Raw genomic sequence first — 22,497 nt, 5'->3', positions numbered from 1 at the left:
TACATATGATGTTTCATTCTATGACATTTCTGAAACCTACACTAAGAATAGGAAGTAAGCTTCTAAAAAGCCAGTAAAGAACTGTCCGAGGGAAGGAAGTGGATAGGTTATCTGTTTGTTGGTATATTTGATTTCCCACTGGTAAAATTTCTAAGTTAGTGTGATCCCATTCCTGAAATTATGAGGTACACTTTGAATGATTGTTGAAACGTTCAGTGGGTATTTTTTAGGGGATGCTTCTGGGAATATGTTTCATGGCAAGTTTATTGTTTCCTTTTTGGCTTGGCTCCTCAGTTTACCCAGCATTCATCTTTTCATCATCAGCTTTAAGGCCTTTATTTTATTGTGTGTGTGGAAGTTTTACATACTTTGGTGGATTATTTAATCTTTGGTCAGAGTAATCAGAGATCTTCTAGGGATACTTCATGTTTGGGATGAAAGTCTCCTTAAACTTGTTCATTAGTCAGGGATCCGCTTTTTCTTCAGCTGTTAGAAGGTTAGCTTACCTTTGATACAGTTTTAGAATACAGAAATCTTGTTTTGCTGTAGTTCTGTAAAGTTTTGTGGTACAGTAGTTTATCTGCTTTCTTCTAAACCATTATTGGTAGTTATTTTAAATTTTAAAGGTACTTTATCACTCCTCAATTTTAAGACTCTAATCCTGGCATTTTATTTTACTGAATGAAATGTAAATACTTGTATTCAAAGCATGCATATATTTCCCATATGCCATTCTAAAATAGAGAAACACTTAAACTGGGTATATTTTATTATTTGTAAATTATACCTCAAAGCTGGTCAGAAAAACTAATTGAAATACACACTTAAGATCTGTGTGTTTTGCTCTATGAGTATACCTTACTCTTAGAATCTCTTTTTTAAAAAGTATTGTGTGAATAACTCCTATTTTTATTAGGTATCTCCAAGTTTTGCTCTGTTCTCTCTCACCAGAAAAGTACAGATTAATAAATCCTTTGGCTGAATAAAATCAATTGCACACTGTTGTTGCTATTTTGGCCCTTATTTCCTCAGAATGAATACTTATTAGTTCAGTGGTTTATCCATGTCAGTGATTTCTTCCATCTTCACCCAGTCACACCAGCTGGACTGATCAGATTGTTTCACATCACAAGGCAAAATTCGTACCTTTTACTAAACACTTCCAAATAACAAGTAGAATAAGAAATTTAAAACTGAGGTTTATTTTCCTTCAAGTCATTTTTCTGTATTGTGTAGCATTTCCCTGAAAGCTTAATCTCATCCATAAATGATGTGATGGCTAAGTTACTACTGGACTAATTTGTTTAATCCCAAGTGGGTTTATAATATATCATCATAGCTTTAAATTATTATCTCATTTCTAGTATGAGTCAAAAACTCCTCCTTGTCATTTTGTAGTTTTTTTAATAAGTAGAAAAGCAGAGTGTGGGCATTCTTTTTTGTAAAATCCAAGTTGAATGTATACATGGTTTAAGAACTTAAATAATACCATGATAAGCTTATAATAAAATCCAGTTACTTGCTGCCCGTACCTCCCTGTTCCCCAGTCTTTCTCTTCATGGATGACTATTTTGAACTCTTTGAGCTGCTGACTCTAGCTTGTATTTATTTCCGTATTTCTAAGGAAAATGCTTATCTTTGGATTGATTGATTTAGATCTTTACTAAGGTATAGGATTTCATTTTCTTAAACAGCCATTCCTTCTGCTTTCCCACTTTGCTTCCCCTCCCCCATTCTCCCAGTATGTTATACTTTTTGGTTAAAACCATATTCATTGTGTACATTATTTGCCTATGCACATAGTCACAGATAGTGTTGTACTGTACTGTTTCCTTTTTAATAGATTTTCCTGTAGTTAAGACTTCCCTGCCTTTTCTTCATCTGTAGAGTTTTCTTTCTACCTGTTGCTAATTCTTCCCATAGCTTCTGATAGCCTCTCAGAACAATTTTCCACAAGCTCATTCAGTGCTATGCAATAGAAGCACAACGCAACCCTTATGTGTAATTCTCCTTTTTCTAGTAGCCACAGTAAGAAAGATAAAAGGAAGCAGCTGAAAATAGTAGTATAGTTTGCATAATCCAATATGTTCAAAACGTTATTTCAACCAATAGTCAGTATTTCAAATATCTGAAATACCTTACTTTCTTTTTTTAGCACTAAGTCATCAAAATCCAATGTGTATTTTTACACTTGCGCAACATCTCTTTTCAGGCTGGCCGCATCTCAAGTGCTCTCTCGTGGCTTCTGGGCTGCTGTTTCGGACAGAGCAGTTTCAGGTGATTCCTCAGCTTCAGATTTGGTCTTGGAGGCATCCCTACTGGGGACCTCTGTTCTTTGGTCTGGGTCGCTGGGTCTGTAGGCTGCCACACAGCTACCATTCTGAGACTTCTTTGCTTTGCTTCTCAGTTGGATTCCCTGTTTTCTGGACTTGAGGTCTTCTCATTTCCCTTTGGTGGTCTCGTTCGGTTGCGGTTGGTACAGGGGACAAAGGCATGTTGTTGACACGTCTGTCTCTTGAGTCATTCTGGGCCAATCTGGCTGCTTGCCTCCTAGGGCTGGTACATAGTTGTCATCCTGGGGCCTCCCCCGTCACAGCTTTTGTGGAAATTTCCTGTGCCTTTGCTCTTGTGTTGGATCCTTCCCCCCGACCCCCATCCTGTATATCTTACATCTTTCTCTTTCATGGTTTATTTCCTCACTCAGGTGGAAGACATGCTCCAGTGGATTGCTGCAGCAAGGGAGCAGGGGTGGTAAAGTTTTTGAGACCTTGCATATCTGAAATGTTCTTCTTGTCCCTTCTCACTTGTTGATTATTGGGCTGTGTGTAGAATTCTAAGTTGGACATCATTTTTCAGAATTTTGAAGGCATTGCGCCATTGCCCTTCAGCTTTCAGTGTTCTTGCAGAATCTGATCACCTTATCTTTTGAAAGTGAACTATTTTTTCTCCCTGGGAACTTACAGAATGTTCTTTTTGTCTGCAGGATTCTGGAATTGCAAATTAGTGTGCCTCGGTATGGGTCTGTTTTTATCATTTTGATGAGCACTTGATGTGTCTGGCAGATTTCCTTGAACTATTTTTTAATGTATTATTTTGTTTTGCTTAATTTTCCATTATTGTTATTTATTTATTTATTTAGGCTTTGCCTTCTGGAAAGGTAGGATTTCTTCTACCTTTATCTTATCACTCTTCAGTTAAGCTTACCATTTCTGCCATCTTGTTTTTAAGTTGCAAGAGACATTTTTATTGTATACAATATCCTGTTCTTAATCCATGGATACAGTATCTTATCTGAGTATATTAATAATGTATATATTTTAAGCTTTCATTTCTCTGCAGTTTATTTCCTCTAAGGGGCCTTTTTTGCCTGTTTTGTTTTTCTTTTAAATCTCTTTTGTATCAGAGGCTTTCTCTCCTCTGACATCTTGTAATCAGTAGTGTGTGCATGATGAAGAATAGGGGCTTACAGGGTCTACAGCGAGCTCTGAGCAGGTGTAAGGGGCTTATCAGCACAGATCTGGCCACTGGGCCTCTAGGTGCAGGTAGGCTGTTATTTCCGTACCCCCGTAGTGGCATCTCTTGGTCTTTCCTCTTGTCTGCTCAGATCATCTAGAGAGCACTCTGCCCCCTGACCTACATCTTCCAGAAAATAAATCTCCAGATTTCTGCAGAGTTGTGAGGCAGCGGTCACTCAGCAACACGGAAGGGGGCGGTGGGAGTGGAGATGCTGCTCCCCTCAGGCAGCTCTGCCCCGCTCCCCTGCAGTGGATCCCACCCCTCCTTCCAGAGAAGCACACTTTCCGCGCCTTTGGAAGGTTCTGTGGTGGAAATCCTGATGGTTCTCTGCTTTCCCCACTGCTGGCTTGTAATTGAGCTTTCTCAGGCCTGCCAACCACTAATCAGTCTGATTTCCAGCTTCCAAAATTGTGTTGCTATTATCTGCTCTCCTGTTCTCTCACTGTGGGTTCGTCTTTTTTTTTTTTTTTAAGTTGTAATAGACTATGCATAACATACAATTTACCACTGTAACCATTTTTAGGTGTACATTTTAGTGGATTAAGTACATTCACATTGTTGGATGAGCTTTTCTTTTAATAATATATAGTAAAATACAGACTTAAAGGAAACGATTTTTAAATAGGATTATAGGGATGTTGATTTAGGGGAGCAAAATTAGATGTGTGTGATCCATCTAGCAGGACACATAACGTGCATCTTCTGTTAGTCCAGGCACTTGCTCTTTCTGACAGTTTGGTGTAGTGGGATTTGTTTACCATCTCCTAGGAAAGCATTTGGATAGTTTGTTGGCGTAAAAGGGCATTTTATCTGCTCTTGATAACTGTAGCTTTACAAAAGGTTACAGATGGAACTCCCAGGCCTGACTTGGCAGGCTCTCCAAGATCTGGCCTGTACCCACCTGTGTGCCCCAGGCCTGTTGTTCCTCCCACCGGCCCACTCACTGTTCCTGCATAAGACGTGAACTCCAGCCCCCGTGCCTTTGCTGTGCTGGGGGTTCCTGAGTGAAACGTGCCCGCCCCCCCATCTTCCTGCCCTCTTCCACATCTTTCCAGCTCCCAGCCCCATGCCACTTCCCCCCACCCCATGCCACTTCCCCCCACCCCAGTTGTCCTTCTGTTTTCCTCCCATGACCTTGGACATGCCTCTGAATTAGCACCTTGCATTTCCCACACTGCGTGGCTCCCTTTGATGTCCGTTTCTGTGCTGGGTCTTCCTCAGTGCCCGGCGCAGGGCCCACGCTCAGTTAACTATCTAGATGAATTCCTGATGCCAGAGATTTCAAGAGAGAACTCTTTATCCTTTTTTTGTAGGATATCCGACACGAAGCCAGTGACTTCCCATGTAGAGTGGCCAAGCTTCCTAAGAACAAAAACCGAAACAGGTACAGAGACGTCAGTCCCTGTAAGTATTCACACTGCCGTTACTCTGCTTCCATTGCGTCAGCTCTTATTCAGCTGCAGGACCTCTCAGTCAGGACTCCTTTAGCCCCGGGGTTTGGTAATAAATTGATAGCAGTAAAGGTTTATGACTTGATTGTTTCCTATAATAAAGGCATTAGAGACTTATAGTAATGGTTCACTTTTCCACCCTTGTAGAAGGGGTAAGGTTTCAGTTCCTGGAAAATTCAGCTAAGTTCAAAGCACATTTTTTCACTTTGACTCTTTTAATGATGAATCATTTTCCTACCAGCTGAAGCAGGGTATAGCAGGCATAATATAATCACTTCTGGGTGACTCAGCAGAAGTCTTATTAGACCCCGATCATTGTATTGAACTGCTAACGATGCCCTGCGCAGGCATTAAAGGATGGGAGCGGTTCACCCCCTCAACTAAAGCCGCAGTCAGCTCTGCTTGTCGACCCCACCCCCTGCTGCCATCATCATTTTTCGAGCTCTTTCCTGCCATTAGCTCTCAGCGTGCCCGCTGGCAGCCTCCTCTGCCTTCTGAGTAATTGGCTCTCAGTCCGCTGATATCTCGAAAGTAAATAACCAAATATGTTAGAATTTGTATAAAGTAACAAAACCTGGAGGGGAGTGAAGGACATGAACTTTGCCACCTCCTCTAGGCCACAGAGAACCTTCTGGCTCACCTCCATGTGGCCGTTGCCAATCAGTGAGGGCTGTGGCTGCCAGCAGCTCCCCCGGCACTGCTCTCTGCCAGGGACATTGAAGATGCAGCCGGTCAGTCCCCAGCCAGGCACTTCCCGCCGGCCTGCCAAAGCTCACTGCCCTCCTGCCCTGAACTGTGCAGCGCCCAGGTCCCTGGGAGGGGCGCGAAGTCGGACCCCGGTTGGCACAGAGCAGTGTGCCTCCAACGGCTGCCACGGTCCCTGCCCCTCGGAGCTGTGTGGCCTTGGGCCGGTTGCCCCCTCCTCTGATCGTCAGTGAAACAGGAGTCAACGCGCATCTCAGGATCGTGCGAAGATGAATAAAGTCACGTCAGCCGCTCAGCCCAGTGTCTCGCTCGTGAATGTTGGCTGCGGTTGAGATGGTCACTAACTGAAGGTGCTCGCCGGGAACATCTGAAGCGCGGGTCTAGGTCAAGTGACACATGATTTTGCCCCAATGCCCAATACTCTTGATTGAGCACATCTAGGCTATGGCACCTCGTAGGCTTTATTTAAAAATAATACTAACAGCCTCTCCTCAGGTGATGCTGCTGTGAGGCCCTGGCCAGCCACCCTGAGCTGGAAAGAACCATCACTGTCCGCACCTTTCACACGGTGTGGCCGTGCCTTTGGTCTCTAGCCTTTGTTGTACTTGCTCAGAATTAGGCAGTAATATTGTCTTTAATATTCCTTTTCTACATTTTTGATCAAGGCTCATCTAAATGGTTTTATGAACCAGTTTTACAGAGAAAAAAGCAGCACTTAAAATATTCTTCCAGAGATACAATTCCCAGACTTTTTCACCCTCACCCAATCTTACTCCTTATATTTTGCTTTTTCTCCCCTACCTCTACTCTTCAGTAGAAAAGGTAATTTTCTTTTACGGTTATGGAGGAAATGGGGAGAATGTTTCAAGGTGGAAGCTCTGGGGACTGGGTATTATCTTCCATTTGGCAGGTGAAAAACCCAGCACTCGGTGAATAAGTTGTTTGCCCAAGGTCACCACCCAGTGCTGTTTGAATTCACTCACATAACCACCAGTGCCGGTCATAATTTTTTTTTGAGATCTCTTATCTCCATGACCCACTTAAATATTACCCAAGTATTTCAGTTTGTATTAACCCTCTATGATGAGAAACATTATTCCAAACAGTGGCTAATTTCCTAAAACATCTCTTTGGAATCCTTTCGAATAGGAAGCCCCCAACCACTTCTCCCCAGTAACTTTTCCTTTCCCACTGGGCGGGGGGAGAACTATTTATGGATGGTCACGTGAGTTTACCGTCCGTTGTGTTGTACCAGAAATAAAAATGCCCACCTGCTCTTGTTAGCTGCAGTAGCAGGATAAGGAAGGTGGCCCTCAGGGAAACATGGCTTTTGTGACAAAGTTGTGGTAAAGGGGGGAAAAAGGGGCTGTGCTTTTTCAGTAACCTGGGACAGACCTTCCAAACGCAAGCTTATTTTTAAAAACTCTTCTGAAAGTTACATTTAATAGACTTTCAGTGTTTTGGATTCAGAGCTTATTTTTTCCAGTTAAACTGTCTTTTAAGTGTCTTTGATCATGAGATTTATGTTATACTTGAACTTTGAAAAAAAAAAAAACAACCTTGTATCAGGGAATTCAAGGTATGACTTTTCACACTGTTGTCTACTTAGGCCACTTAATCTTCAAACCATTAGGCATAGGTGAGGTTGAGGTGTGATCTTAAGTCTTACGTACTTAGCTCATTGTACCAGCTAGAGCTCTGGGGACTGGGTGGAATTTTTGGTGGATTTTTTTTGCCTTTTAAAGATTGAAGCCACTGTATTTTTTACCCTTTAAAAGTATATATTAGGCATCAGAGAACAGATCCCTTGACATCCCCTTTCCCCAGTCTTCCAAGTTGTGGGGACAGTAACAAATATCATAAGATGGTATAGCCTAAAAACAGATTTCCCAAACAGGACATATTCTGTGTTTTAGTAGAGTTTGTCTCTGTTGCTGTTTCATGTTAAGTTTCAAACACTTCCAAAAACCTTTCTGAAAATACTAGTCGTTCCCATATTGATAACTAATCTCAATTAAAACAGCTTGGCCTCAGCCAATGTGAACGCCCTGAGTGCCACCAACTCGCCTTCTTTGGTTTTCCCCATGGAGTGCACTGCCTGCGTGGACATTTGGGTCCTCCAGGATTAACCTCTGAGTTCTGGTTTGCCTTTCAGTTGACCATAGTCGGATTAAACTTCATCAAGAAGATAACGACTATATCAATGCTAGTTTGATAAAAATGGAAGAAGCCCAGAGGAGTTACATTCTCACACAGGTAAACAGATTGTTCGAATTTGACTCTAATGGTTTTTGCCTTACTTGATGTCAATGTAAGAGTTTCAGAGTGCTGTTGTCTACACCTCAAATAAAATCTGTCACATCTGTTTAGAAGATCAGGTTTTAAACATCCCAAAAAAGCAACAAGGAAGGAAAAAGTCTTCCTTCAGAGATTGTCTGGTCGTGACGTGAATCTTTTCTGGGAAGTATGGCATTGCTGGGTTTATAGAAAACAGCAAGAAAATGCCAGAGTGGCCTGTGGTCTGTTGACAGAGGCAGCTAGAGAAGAGCAGTACCTGTGTTGAGTCCATAAGTATTCGCCTCAGAGTGTCCAGTGCTGCGCATGGAAATCTAAGAGGGTTAGCAATAGACGAGGAATCTTTATCCAGATGGCCATTCAGAATTCCTCTGCATGGTCCTCATTCTTGCGGGGGGTGTGGGGGGTGGATTATGTGGACAAGCATGCAGAATCACTTGAAACTCCCACTGGTTTTTGGCATCTTTATGGGGAAAAAAATCATAAAAGTTGTTTAATAATTGACCTTTTGTGAAACACGTACTGGTGTATGACCCAAAGACCACGGGTATCTGGGAAAGGGGATAAAGGAGTTTCCTCTTAAGTAATTTTCTCATGTCTTAATCTGTTACCTGTAAATTGGTCTAAACAGTCTAAGTTTCTCTCTCTTTTTTTAATCCTAATTTTTGTTTTTTCATTGCGTATCAGTTTTTATCCGTAGTATATTGGGTTTGCGTTATAGGGTGATTGTGAACGTCATAACTGTGCTTAATATTTGGAGACTAAAATGACAATGAAGCCAGAAAGTGCAGTGAACGAAGTCTGCTTTGGGGCAGGGCGTATCCCTGGTGGCCCTTCTTTACCCTCCCTTTTGTCCTGTCCCAGTTCCTTTCCGCACGTGACCACAGTTGGCCCTCGTGCCCCCCAGTCAGTGTATGGAACGTCAGTCCCCAGGCCCTCAGCCCATGGTCCTCCCAGCACCTCTGGGGTGGGGATGAGAAGGAATGAGACCTTGGTGGTGGCAGGCTGGTGGGAAGAGGTCGAGGCAGAGTGGCTTCTTGGGAACTTCTCCTTTTAGAAGTAGTCAAGTTTCTTACTTCCTGATTTCAGTCATTCAACTTTGGTGTGGGGTCGGGAAGCCCAAAGCAAAGATAGGGTCTGTAAAGTCACACAGAGCGTTAGGAAATCACCATGGAAACTTCTACACCGCCGTCCTCCCCACCCCCATGCCCTAGCGCTTCCTTGGCACATCTGAAGGTCTGTCTGTCTGTCAGGTTGTACCATGGTTATATCCAACTGCTTACATGGTCTCCCTCTGCCCTGAGATTCACATGTGGGATTGAAGCAGGCTGACCCCAAAGTTACATCCCTAGACAATATGACTGAAATATTTTCTAAGCCACAAAACCGAAAAAGCCCTGCCCATTTTTTATTTTTATGTTGTTCATTATGCAAATAATGCAAGGCTATAGTCTCATTTTTTTAAGGGTAGAGAATAATGTCACAGATGCTGGCCTTCATGTCTGTCTTCAAGTGTTGGCTGAGTTTGGCGTGTATCCTTTCAGATCTTACAGGATTTTTAATCCCTCAGACCCGTTCTAAACTGGCGTGAAGTATGGGGGCAGGGGAGTAACCAGAGCCACTGCTATGGGGACCTGGCAATAGGGTCCTCGTGCCCAGCCATGGGACCCCTGATTCCTACCTTCCTGGAGCCATTTTTCTGTCAGTTGGCTGGAAGGGGTTATGGAATCCGCTATTGTCTGAGACTCTGTAAGGGGCCAGGATTTGTCAGGTTTAGGCAGCAAATCCCAGATAAGTTCAGGGAAGGAAGTGAGAGGGCACTGAGGGCTCCGTGGTCGAGGGAAGCGCGGTGAGACTTAAAGGGAAAAGATGTAAAGACTGAGGAGATTTTGGATGAAAGTGAATGGAAACCATTTTAAAAGAAGTGGTGCTGGCCAGAGGAGGTGACATGCTCTGTCGTGCAGGTGATAGGTGATGTCCCTTCCAGGCAGCACTAAGAATTGAGGCAAACTCGAAGCATTCACACCCTATATCCAGTAAACATCTGTTCCCATTGCCAGGGGGGCTGGAGTGAAGCCCCACTGCTCAGCAGGCACCCCTACCCCCCATGCCCCGGTGACACCATACCCCTTGGGCCACCCGCCTGACCATTGTGTGTCCACATCTCATGTTCCTTGGTCCAAGGATGAAGGCTGTCTGTGGTCACGTTATCCATTATTAATAGTAATAATAATCGGTACATTTTATTGGGTGTTTACTGTATTCCAGGTACTGTGGTAAGGCCTAATAAGTATTGATAATAGGAACATAGTTAATCTTCACAACCATGTGAATAGGTGGAGAAACTGAGGCAAGGAGAGGTGGGGTGACTTGTCCGAGGTCACACAGATAGTAAGTGATTGGAGCTGGGACCAAGCCGTCAGAAGCGTCCCTGTTGACCCCTTCCCCACACTGCCTCTCTCCTGCAGCCAGGAGTTTTATTCGCTGTACCACCCGCCCTAAGGCGTTCTCAGTGGAGCCCCTCAGCGGGCCAGCCCAGACCAGAAAGCAGAATCTGTGTTTTCTCTCCTCCTTCGCTCAGCTCTGAACCAGCCCTGAGATGCAGAAATGACCTTTCACCGCGTGGTAGGAAATAGAATTGTGGTCACCACTAGGCCGGGAGAGGCGGGTCCCTGTCCCAGCTGCGGCCACCGCGCTGCCTGAGGGCCCTGTCATCCACTCACCGCCAGCAGTGAGCTTGCACTGGAACGTGTTTGTGTGTAAAATGCATACACTGTGCATTGTGTGTTTGCAGGGCCCTTTGCCCAATACCTGCGGTCACTTTTGGGAGATGGTGTGGGAGCAGAAAAGCAGGGGCGTTGTCATGCTCAACAGAGTGATGGAGAAAGGCTCGGTAAGTCATAGACTGATCCACTGTTTGCATCCCTGCCCGTGTGGATGCCAGTCCACAAAGTCGACATCTGTCCGTGTTTATTTCCTTGAGCTGCTTTTATATTTCTATTAGAAAAACATAAAGAAGCAGTATACAAATACATGTTTATTGTAAACAAGTCAGATACGTAGGTGAATTTAAAAGAGGGAAACAAGTCAAACTGCCCTCGACCTATTCTCCACCCTGCCCCCATCCGTCAGTCCCTCCAGTGTGGGACGCGTGTGTCCTGCTTTCCTCTCCCCTCTCAGTCTCTCTCCTGCTTCGTGTGCTGCTGTGCTTGTCTTGTGGAGCTGTGTGAGCAGAGTTTTATTTTGAAAAGCAAGTTCCTACTGTATCTTCATCATATATGCTTTTTCTGGCTGGTAAAATCTTGCCTCTCCGCACCTGAGTTGTGGGAGCAGCTGGACCCTGGGTTCGCCTCCGTAAAATCTCCAGATGCTTGGCTCCTGGCCACACCTCTTTAATGTGGACGTTGTCTGCTTGTGCTTCACTTCAGGGTGTGTGTTCCTTTCTTCCAAGTTCTTTGCAACGTGAACTCGAGGTGTGCGTTTGGTCAGGCCACCTCCTGCCCCTCGACGGCTCTCCTCAGGCTCTCCTGCGTCCTATATCCCAAATGACCTTTCTAAAGCAAGTCTCACCATACCTCTTCACAGCTGAAACTCTTCTGGGGCTCCCCCTGCCTCCCAGGATATGCATAATGTGGCTGCTGGACCGGGTATGGTTGGGCCCTAGTTAATCTGGACCCCCAGCCCCGCCTTCCGTCTCCAGACTTCAGCCAGGACAAACGTTTATTTATTTTATTAAACTGTTCTTTTTTTTAAGTTTTTTTAAGTTTCTTGCCAGTTCTCTGGGCTAATGATCCGAATCACACTCGCCCCACTTCCCGGCATCCCACGTTGCTTCCCTTGGGGCCGTCGCGGCTGTGCTCTCCCTCCCCACACGTCTTAGAAGTAGGGAATAGATGCCGCATCCCCGCCCCCCTGGCTCCCGCCCGCTTCCCGCGACACTCGCGGCCAGCACCAGACACTCACGGCCAGCACCAGCACCGCCGGGGCTCCGCAGCCTCAGAGGTGGAGGCCCCGGGAGGAGCGAGTGGCCCAGGCCCAGCCAGGTGCTGGCACTGTGCCCTCTGGGGCTCAGCGGGGGCACTGTTGTCGCAGCCATCCTGGCTGCATCGGGATGCGGCCGTGGCTTGCCAGGAGAACATGACGGCTCCGGAGACGCCACCCCTCTGAAGAAAGCACAGTCGTGGTCCTAAAGGGAAAAAAATACAAGTGCAAAGAAGTAACGCATCAAAGGAAACGTGAGCGGTGAAAACCTAAAGCAGTAAAGCACTCGCCACAAAGCCTCTTCCCTCCCCCACCCGGACAGGAACAGTCTTGGTTACAACAAATGGCCTTCTTACGGCGGCACATGTTTAAAATCATAGTTTTGCCTCTGCCTCCTTTTCTGGAAAGAGAGTATTTATTTGCTCCATAGTCACAGGTGTAAAGAGCTTACCTGAGTGTTCAGTTGATGCAGTAACGCTTCTTGTCTTAGAAAGAGTGGTTTTTGATTTTCTCTGCAGTGGCTTGATTAATAAAATGTGAAGTTGCAAATGTGAAGCAAACCCTCACCCATCACCACTCATGTCAGCAATTTTGAGTAAAGAAACAAAACACGAGGTTCCTGCAACACACGCACTCCGCAAGGGGAAGTGAAACACGGTGGCCGGTGCAGGTGCTGAGCACAGGTGACCCTTTGGGGTCTTCCAGCCTCATCGCTGCTGACGTTTGGGCCAGATCGCTCTCTGTCATGGGGGGCTGGCCTGTGCATTGGAGGGTGTTTAGCAGGATCCCTGGTCTCTGCCCACCGGATGCCAGTATCACCCCCACCCCAGGTGGAAGCCATCAGAAATGTCCCCAGACATTGTCCAGTGTCCCCTGGGAGGCAGAATTGCCCTCAGTTGAGAAACACTCTGTAGTCGTATGGAGGGTTGAGAATTTTAAATCATGACTTATTTATTTTAAAATCGTCAGATATGGTAGCATTTGCCTTTTATTTGTTACTAAAAGTTCAGGTGAAACGTCTTTGCTATTTGCACGCGGTTTGCTTTAGCTGCTGTTGCCACAGGACACAAGGAGTGGTGTCCCTGTACTGCAGTCACATGTTCGTCACCAGGCCCTGCTCTTGGTTGTCGCCCACCCAAGGCCGACCAAAAGTGGACCACAGATCCACTGTGACAACCTTTCCCCTTGGACTGCTATGTTGGCCATTAAAAAAAAAAAAAAAACACTAGTTGGTTTTTATTGTCGTTTACTGTGATGACGTGACAGTGGTCCCTGCTTTCCTTTGCGGCTCTTCTGTTCACTGTGGGTCTTTTGGGCCTGCAGATTGGCATGGAAAGCAACGTATGGTTTATGGTTCTTCAAGTTTCCTTGGGATAAACATTTTTAATTCAGCCTCAACGTTATCACCCCATAAGGGCTGACTGGGGAAAATTATAAGAAATTGCAGTGTCTTGTTTGCTCAACTAATCTAATTATAACTTCTCCACACAGCCCGTGGTAAAAGCCAGCTTGCAGAGCGTTTCCATGTAATGCATATTTGTTTTCTGGTTTCCTTCTTTCGCCAAATAGTGGAAGATGTTCTCCCTGTATTTTTGGCAGACCTGCCCGTTACCCTTTTGGGACCCTGTGCTTCCTGGAAAACCATTGTGCAGAAAATGATTGTGTGTGTTAGACTGAGGTCATCCACATGGCCAAAGTTCTCATTCATTCAATTTAAAAACTGAGTTTAGACATGATGGGATAGAGTGCATGTGTGTAGGGGCCGGGCTTATTGTCTAGGCAGGGGAAGTAGCAAGGCCATGTTCACCCAGAAACATCGCCCATATCTCTCCCCTGAAATCCCTGCTGAAGATGCTGTTTGATTTCAAGTGCTTTCAGGCCCGAGACACTAGGTTTTGTATTATAGGTGCTTTAGGCTTTGTGCATCTCTCTCGTACTCTGCTTTTAGTTCTCTGTGTTCATTCTTCTTTCAGCCAAATCACCCATCACAGGGTCACCCCAGATGACTTTCATGGATTTTTCTCAAGATGGCATAGCTCTTTGTTTTAGATGGACCCAAGCAAGGACTCTCTCACACCCGCCTTCATGGTGGTAACAGCAGGTATGACAGATGCCAGCACTTTGGCACTGCCACATGGCTGTTTGGTGCCAACCCAAGACATGCCTCAATGTTAACCCTGAAGAAGGACTGCTTTCTAATAAAATAAATCTCCTTTTCCGGTCACTATGTATCAAGTAAATAGAATAACAGGAAGTAGTTGATATTGTGCTTATTTTGTTTTGTTTTGTTGCATATGTTTACAATAAAAATGTCTACAGGAAATGACAGAGAGCAGGCTGTGGCATGTTGCTATAGATGCCTAAGAGTTCTTTTAAGAACTCCTGTTTTTTAAATAAGTAGTGACACTTAGTGTGTGCCAGAATTCCTCAGCTGTAGAGTTCCAAAGTCTTGCTCTTTACCCAGATTACAGAGATTTGTAAGGCTTTATATTTGCTTTTGAAAGTGAGTGCTTGCTGTGTGGACATGAGGTTGAAAAGACTTGCCTTTCCTGCCCATGAGGCATGAAAACATTGGCTTCTTCTTTGGTAGCAACTCGCCATTCTGCATTTCTGCTTCTTTGCTTTACTCTTGGTCTGCTTACTGAATTGGGTGCCCACTCCAGCACACGTGGTTTTGGACCTACCAGGGCAGTCTCTGTTTCTGGAGTCTCAAGGCATTACACAGGTCTAATGATTTGAAGTATGGGAATGAATGCATCCTTTAAGCGACTCCTGAAGTCTTGCTGTCATCTGCCTCGCCCACTTTGGCTAAGCATGGGATCGTGCCATGCCATTGATGCTTCTGTGTCCTGAGTGGCAGGATCTCTTTGGTGCTGACAGATGGGCTCTGTTCCAGGGGTTCATCTTTGGCGCTCTTCATTGGTGCAGGGAGGGTGGAACTGGCCAAAACTTTAAAACAGGCCAGTGTCCAGGCTCTTTAGAAAGCCTTATTGGCCTTCTTTTCGGGAACCATAAAGTTTGGTGCTGTGTTGGCATCTCAGTGTGGTGTTTCTTAATTTGTTTCCCTCCCTTTTTTCTGTTGCTTTGGTTTTCATTAAAGCAGGACCGATGGGCTTTTGTTGTTCTGTCTTCAGCCTCTTCAAGAGCCTCCTGGCTCCTCTGAGTCAATGCATGTTAAATTATAAGGGTCTTGAACTTGTACCATTTCCCAAAGAGCTGTTTACACACACTGATATTTCATTTGCTGGAAGTCATTCCGCCTTTGAGGGTCCCTCTGTCTGGGGACATGTCGGTTCCTCTGGCTTATGGACCTGGCAGCTTAGCCCCCATCTACCTGCTGTTCTTATCCAGAACAGTCATCAGCAACCAGAAATGTCTGGCACAGAAACTTGGCTCAAGCAAAGCATGCCACTAAATTTGACTCAGATTTTCTTTCTTGAACTCTAAATGAAACCAAATCTTTGGGAGTTTGCTTGCTTTAAAGAAAATGTTAATGAGCTACGTTTAAATCAAGAGCATCAAGTAGTTTCTAAAATTTTTAAACTAGAACAAGGGATTTTTCTGAACTGAACCAAACCAGAATGAAAGGGTGGGGTGGGGCAGTGGGTGATCCCCAGCCTTGGAGGACCCCTCTGCAAGCCTTCTCGATTCTGGTTTGCATTTGATTACAGCCCTTCAAGCTTTTTACAGTGTTTCATGTGGTCTCTTCTAGTCTTGGTTATCGTCCCCAGGGTAAGGAGTCTGCGCTATGCCGAGAGCACCCATCAGGGTCTTGATAACCTTTGAAATGGCTACATAAAGTAGTTCATGAGAGCCTAAACCTTGTGTGCCATCTGGCTTCCTTTATGGGTGATAGGGAGAGGATCAGACCCCTGGAACGCTTCGCTGTGTGGAAACCGGGGCAGCTGGGTTTGGAAGTGCAAGTCCTGTCTGCCCGACTAGTCCTGGTCTAGATCTTCACAGACCCCTCCCCATCTCCTCTGGAGGCAGGCAGGTTACGTGGATGGCGACCTCCAAGGTCAGAAAACCCTGGGTCTCTGGGTTATCATAAAGCTCGTGGACAGTACTTCCAACCTCCATAGGAAGACAGTCAGTTGCTCACAATAATTCAATGTTATTTTCTCCCCTAGTTAAAATGTGCACAGTACTGGCCACAAAAAGAAGAAGAAGAAATGATCTTTGAAGACACAAATTTGAAATTGACATTGATCTCTGAAGATATTAAATCATATTACACAGTACGACAACTAGAATTGGAAAACCTCACAGTGAGTATGGCACGCGCTTAAGTCCTTCAGACAGTTACTGGTTGAGATGTCTTTTCACTTGGGTGATACTACTTAGCACCAGTTGTTTATGCCAGTGGTTTTCTGTGCGCCGAGCAAGAAGTAGCTTTAGCACTATGGTGAGTAGAGCTTACCTGCTTACTTACCGGGTGACCAGAGGTGCCTGGGGGCGGGTCGCACCTGCCTCCTTCCCCACAGAGCTCTCTCCCAACACTCGTTAACACCAGTTCTTAGGGAAAAGGGAGTTCTGACCTAAACCTTACCTGTTCCTGCTCCTGCCTTTGCAACTGCACAGGGACTAAAGTGATGGCCTGTGAGTTAAATACCAGCAGAGCACGTGGGCCTCTCTTGTGGTCCACAGTCTCTTTAGTCCGAAGTGAGGGAAGAGGGGCCCTCCAGGGCTGACTCCCAGTTCGTAGTCAGTGTAAGTTTTCTAGGTGAAGTCTTGGGCTTGTTTGTGTGGGGAGAATTTATTTATTTATTTATTTTAATAAATTTATTTATCTCATTTATTTTATTTTTGGCTGCGTTGGGTCTTCACTGCTGTGTGGGGGCTTCCTCTAGTTGCGGTGAGCGGAGGCTGCTCTTTGTTGCGGAGCACGGGCTCTAGGGGCGCGGGCTTCAGTAGTTGTGGCTCGTGGGCTCCAGAGCACAGGCTCAGTAGTTGTGGCACGCGGGCTCAGTAGTTGTGGCTCACGGGCTCTAGAGCGCAGGCTCAGTAGTTGTGGCGCACGGGCTTAGTTGCTCCACAGCATGTGGGATCTTCCCGGACCAGGGCTCAAACCCATGTCCCCTGCCTTGGCAGGCAGACTGTTTAACCACTGCGCCACCAGGGAAGCCCATGTGTGGGGAGAATTTGTAACACCACCTGCCGGCTATCATTAAATGGATCTTGGAATATGTCTGGGCGGTGTGCTAGAAGCAGCATCACAGAAGGCCCTGCCCTCGGGAGGCTGAATGATTCGCCCGGAGCCATCACTCTGGGGAACCATGCTTGTAGTGGGAACAGTGGAAGGGAGCTGACGGCAGCTCCTGGGGACACCCTCAAACACGGTCAGCCACTGCCTTCTGGAATCAGACTGCCTGGGGTTGATTCCTGGCCCCAGCATATCAAACTGTCAGACTTGAGGCAAAGGGCACCGTTCTCACCGCGTCTCTGTCTGCCCCCTGTCAGATAGGGTTTTTGAAAGCCTTCCAGAAGGTGGTCCGTGTGCAGTGTGAGAGCAGCACGGGCTCAGAGCACGTGCCGGGAAGGGTTCGCAGGTTCTGTGGGGTCGAAGGAACGTGGGTTTATCTGGGGGCAGTGGGAGGACTGGTGTTGGGGCTTGCGGGCCGAGGCTGGAGAGGAGGGATCTGCTCCTGCGTTACATTCGCATCTTAGTTTTCAGTTCACTGCTTTATAGTCACCGTGACGCCTGGGGTGGGATTAATAGTCGAAGTAAGATCGAGAACTTAGCGCAGGTGACTGGAAGTGGAGAAGAGGTTAAAATCCCGTGGCTCTGGAGGAATGCAGCCGCGCAGTGGGTCCAGGTCCCCCCGCCGCCCCCTGTGCGCTAGCGCTGGAGCCCCAAGTCCGGCCATAGCCGCATGCGGGCTCTCAGGGTGTGATTTATGGAGGGGTTTGATACGGAGGATTTTCAGCAATAATGTTGGCAGTGGGTTGGTATGTGCCTGGAGGATTACGTGGTAGACTTTTTTAATGCTTTTGAGCGTTTGCAAGCCTGACATTGCAAGTGACTTCTGCTAAACTCTTGAGAACATTTCTTTTGCTTGTCGAGGGAAACAGAATTCGGACAGAGCAGAAGAGGTTTGTGCTGTTTGCGTGGCAGAGCAGAGGCAGCAGCTTGGAGGTTTGGGGGAGACCTGTTTGCTCCAACAGACGTGGTTTTGAAAAAGTCTTGTCAGACGTGTACCTGGCCGAGCACACGTCTGGAATGAATTCCTTGAGAAAGAGGTGGGCAGGTGTGAGGGAGGGAGTAAACAGGAGATAACCCACACCTTTTTAAGAATTAAAAGAAGGAACTTGCTTTTGGCGTGTTTTCTTATTCCTTTTTTTTTTTTTTTTTTTTTGCGGTACGCGGGCCTCTCACTGCTGTGGCCTCTCCCGTTGCGGAGCACAGGCTCCGGACGCGCAGGCTCAGCGGCCATGGCTCACGGGCCCAGCCGCTCCGCGGCACGTGGGATCCTCCCGGACCGGGGCACAAACCTGCGTCCCCCGCATCTGCAGGCGGACTCTCAACCACTGCGCCACCAGGGAAGCCCTTCTTATTCCATTTTTTTAAAAATCTATTTTTAAGTGCTTTTCTGTTCTAAAAAAAATAGAAGACACATTTCTCTTTTAAGCCATTAAAGGATATAAGGAGATCATTTTCTAGGGAGGAAAGTATGGAAGTGTTTGGTGTGGTTCTATAAGTTATCCTCATGTCATAAGCAGATTTTTTCCAGTTCTGCAGAAAGATACCAGTGTGTGTAATAGCTGGTGCAGGGCGACACGTGTGTGTTCTCTGCTAATGTTAGGTCCTTGCTGTTTTTGTGGGTCCTTTTCACACATTTTCATCACACTAGGGTCAGGGAAGGTTGCTGTAACTAAGCTGTGAGCATTGGGAGGGCAGGGCGCGGGGTCATTACCTCATCGTGCCAGGCACACGGGAGGCACGTTATGGACATTTGCCAAACGAAGGGAGACATTGTCGGTCAGCGGGTCTTTGGCCCAAAGTGTTTCACCATCAGCCGCTGTCCAGGTGACCTAGGCACTGGCTTGGCCCTTTGCGCTGTGCAGCTGGGGTGGTTCCTGTCTGCAGGCCTTACTTCCCCTGTGACTGGCTCCCATTGCTGTGGGCTCTTACCTTAGTGTAATCTTGGTTGCTCTCCTCAGCAAGAACTACATTTTGATCATTGCTCCTGGCGACCAGTTGTCCACCCTGGGAGTGGAGTCCCAGAGGCTCAGAGGAAGGAGCGGAGCTGGAAACAGCACCAGAGGTCGTTCTGTCTGTTCCACGGCGAGCAGATTGGGCTAGGGGACAAGGGCCAGGGTCCTCCTTTCAAGAGTTCCTGCAGCGGGCTCTGGAGTCAAGCAAGCTTAGATTTAAACTCCTGCTCCCCCACTTAATGGAGGGTTAGCTGCCAAGCCTCAGTCTTCTAATCTGGAAAATGGGAGTAACGGGACTACGTGCCTCGAAGGATTGCTGTGAGAACTCAGTGAGCTCTCGTGCCCACACCGGAACATGGTAAGCGCTCCGCTTGTGGGGCCAGTGCAGCTGGTCTTGTCAGCATCCTCCTCCTCATCGTGAACCATCTGTTCAGCTGGATATTGAGCCACACGTGGCAGCCTCCTGTCTTTGGAGACTGAGTTGGTAACTTTTTTCTGTAAAATGACAATCCTCTGAGGCATCCAGATAGTCCTGTAAGGAAAGCCCCGAGTTACCCAGAGCTGGTGCCCCACACGTGCAGTTACGTTTCCACTCTTTCATGTGAAACCCCGAGGCCTTTGATGACAAGATTGCTGTGGGTGGCAGCGAAGCATCATTTTGACTTGTGGGGCAGACAGAAATCGGTTGTAACCAGGAAGACGGCAGAAGTGAAAGGAACATTGGAGACAGGGGCTCTTGTGGGCAAGACTGTTCCATCCTAAAGGAGGGGCAGTTGAAGCAGGAGCAACCTGGGGTCCACTCGGGGCTTGGTATTTGTTCACTAGGTTTGTGGACCCGGGGAGAAAAATCTGAGAATTAAGGTTACTCTTGGAGTTAGGTGGGTGGAAAGGCACTTCATGCTTACTTGGAATTAATGATTTCTGTACAGGTGATTCTCTTAGAATCTTCATGAGTATATTTCTCTTCCAGTCTCAAGAAACTCGAGAGATCTTACATTTCCACTATACCACGTGGCCTGACTTTGGAGTCCCTGAATCGCCAGCCTCGTTTCTGAACTTTCTTTTCAAAGTCCGCGAGTCGGGGTCGCTCAGCATGGAGTACGGCCCCATTGTGGTGCACTGCAGCGCTGGCATCGGCAGGTCGGGGACCTTCTGTCTGGCTGACACCTGCCTCTTGCTGGTAAGAAGGCCCTTAAATACCGCGGGAAGAGAAGGGGGCACATTTTAACCTCCAGCCTGGCCCAGCCACAGCTTCTCTGTTAACTGTCTCTGCAATAAACTAGCTTTGATCTTCACTTTTTAACAGCTTCCTTCCCATGAAAGGAGCTTTACCCTAAATAGCTTCGTTTGAAGGGAGGCCCTTAATTTTGATGTGGAAGCCAGGACGATCCAGAGAATCCCCTTCCCTCTCCTTTTTCCCCTGTGCTCAAATGGTCCCAATTTTGCCACATTTTCTAGAATTCTGCCTTCCTCGCTATGACTTTTCCTGAGTAGGAACTGGCATGCTCCAGGACATACACAGTCACATTGTACTTGAGGCTCGGACCTCACTGAGCTGTGTCTCCTCTCTGCCTTTCAGATGGACAAAAGGAAAGACCCTTCTTCTGTTGATATCAAGAAAGTTCTGTTAGAAATGCGGAAATTTCGGATGGGACTGATCCAGACAGCAGACCAACTCCGTTTCTCCTACCTGGCTGTGATCGAAGGCGCCAAGTTCATCATGGGAGACTCTTCAGTACAGGTCAGCAGTGCTTTTGCTTTAATCCAGGTGTGTTGGTTTTAAATTTTTGCCTGTAAAGAAGGAGGCTGTTCATTGTAAACGTTGAAACAGTATCCTGGGTCAGAGGAAATAGCTAGCCTTCGTGTTTAAATAGCTAAAAAGTTGTGGAAGGTTTCACCATGTTCCATTTTCTGCCTTTGAAGTGCTCACATAGAGATCATTAAAAGGGAGAATAGACTTTATTTTCATAAGATCTCATCTTCCAAGGACATGGCTGGAGACCCGAGAAGCTGAGAGGGCCCCTCACCTCTGCTCACTTAAAGGGGAGCAGGTTTCCTGACAGATCAGCCAAACGTGAAATCTCATGGGACTTCCTCTTGCTGCTTTTTCAAGGAACAATGGAAAGAGCTCTCCCACGAGGACCTGGAGCCTCCACCCGAGCACATCCCCCCACCTCCCCGGCCTCCCAAACGAATCCTGGAGCCACACAATGGGAAGTGCAAGGAGTTCTTCGCAAACCACCAGTGGGTGACAGCTGAGACTGAGGAGGTTAAAGAAGACGGCCCCGTCAAGGAAGAAACCAGAACCCTCTTAAACGCGCCCTGCAGCCTGGAAAGGTAATGTGAGAGGGTCCTGGCTTACTGGGGGCGAGGGGAAATGGCCTTCTATTCCAGAGATACATATTGATATTGAAGCCCTGTGGACCCAGCCTCCTCCTTGAGGAACGGGCCCTGGACCGTCCCTGCTGCTCCCCCAGCTGGAGGAGCCTCTGACTGAGCCACAGGTTGGCCCGGGGAAGTGACTGACTTTAGCGGGGACCTAGCACCACCTGGTGGTGCTTGTTGGAATCAGGGGTCTGGTGCGACTGAGTCAGGCCTTGCCAGCCCAGTGATGACAGTGACAGAAGACAGAAGCCTGCCCTGGACTTCAGGCCGGTCCTGAAACTGATACCCAGGCTTGACCACGTACCTTCAGCCCCCAGAATGGTTTTGGGGTACTTAACCTTTTCATTTAGTCTTTTTTTTTAAGATTTGTTTATTGTTTATTTTATTTATTTTTGGCTGCATTGGGTCTTAGTTGTGGCACGCGGGATCCTCGTTGAGGCGCGTGGGCTTCTCTCGTTGTGGCGTGCGGGTTTTCTCTTCTCTAGTTCTGGCGCACAGGCTCCAGGGCACGCGGGCTCTAGTTGAGGCGTGCGAGCTCAGTAGTTGTGGCGTGTGGGCTTAGTTGCCCCGCAGCATGTCGGATCTTAGTTGCCTCACCAGGGATCGAACCCGCATCCCCTGCATTGTAAGGCGGATTCTTTACCACTGGACCACCAGGGAAGTCCCCCTTTTCATGTGGTCTTGATTGAATTGATTGCCGTTTTGCTTCCTCACAGTTTGACAAAGATTACTGAGCACCTACGGATGCATGTGAAACCCCGAGATAACTAGACTGGGGGCCCTGGTCTGTGTTCTAGACCATCTTACTTGGAAGGGAGCAATAGATTGTGGTGGTGGCCCATGGATAGGGATGTGATGGAGGTGCACGCTGAGGGGGTCAGCCTTAAAGAGGAGACACCCAACCTTCCCTGGGTGGTCAAGGAAGGCTGCCAGCAGGAGGTGGCATCATGCACAAGCTTGAAGGATGAACGGGGGTTAGCCCGAGCCTGAGGCCGTGGAGGCAGTGCCC

General features: G+C 47.0%; 1 protein-coding gene across 2 annotated transcripts in view; it reads left to right on the top strand.

Moving 5' to 3' along the window:
• The window catches only part of PTPN1 (protein tyrosine phosphatase non-receptor type 1), a 68,196-nt gene that overhangs the window by 40,513 nt on the left and 5,186 nt on the right, over positions 1 to 22,497 (top strand). For both annotated transcript variants that reach the window (XM_082643519.1, XM_082643520.1), the window contains 7 exons: positions 4,830 to 4,920; positions 7,828 to 7,928; positions 10,762 to 10,860; positions 16,079 to 16,216; positions 20,074 to 20,283; positions 20,683 to 20,844; positions 21,217 to 21,440. In XM_082643519.1, coding sequence (XP_082499645.1) covers positions 4,830 to 4,920; positions 7,828 to 7,928; positions 10,762 to 10,860; positions 16,079 to 16,216; positions 20,074 to 20,283; positions 20,683 to 20,844; positions 21,217 to 21,440 — 1,025 coding nt within the window. The remainder of the gene's footprint in view (positions 1 to 4,829; positions 4,921 to 7,827; positions 7,929 to 10,761; positions 10,861 to 16,078; positions 16,217 to 20,073; positions 20,284 to 20,682; positions 20,845 to 21,216; positions 21,441 to 22,497) is intronic.

This window comes from Mesoplodon mirus (assembly GCF_964341445.2).
Source record: "Mesoplodon mirus genome assembly, chromosome: 15".
Lineage (NCBI taxonomy): Eukaryota > Metazoa > Chordata > Mammalia > Artiodactyla > Ziphiidae > Mesoplodon > Mesoplodon mirus.
Note: the sequence above shows the minus strand (reverse complement) of the source record. Positions and strands in the feature narration are given on the sequence as shown.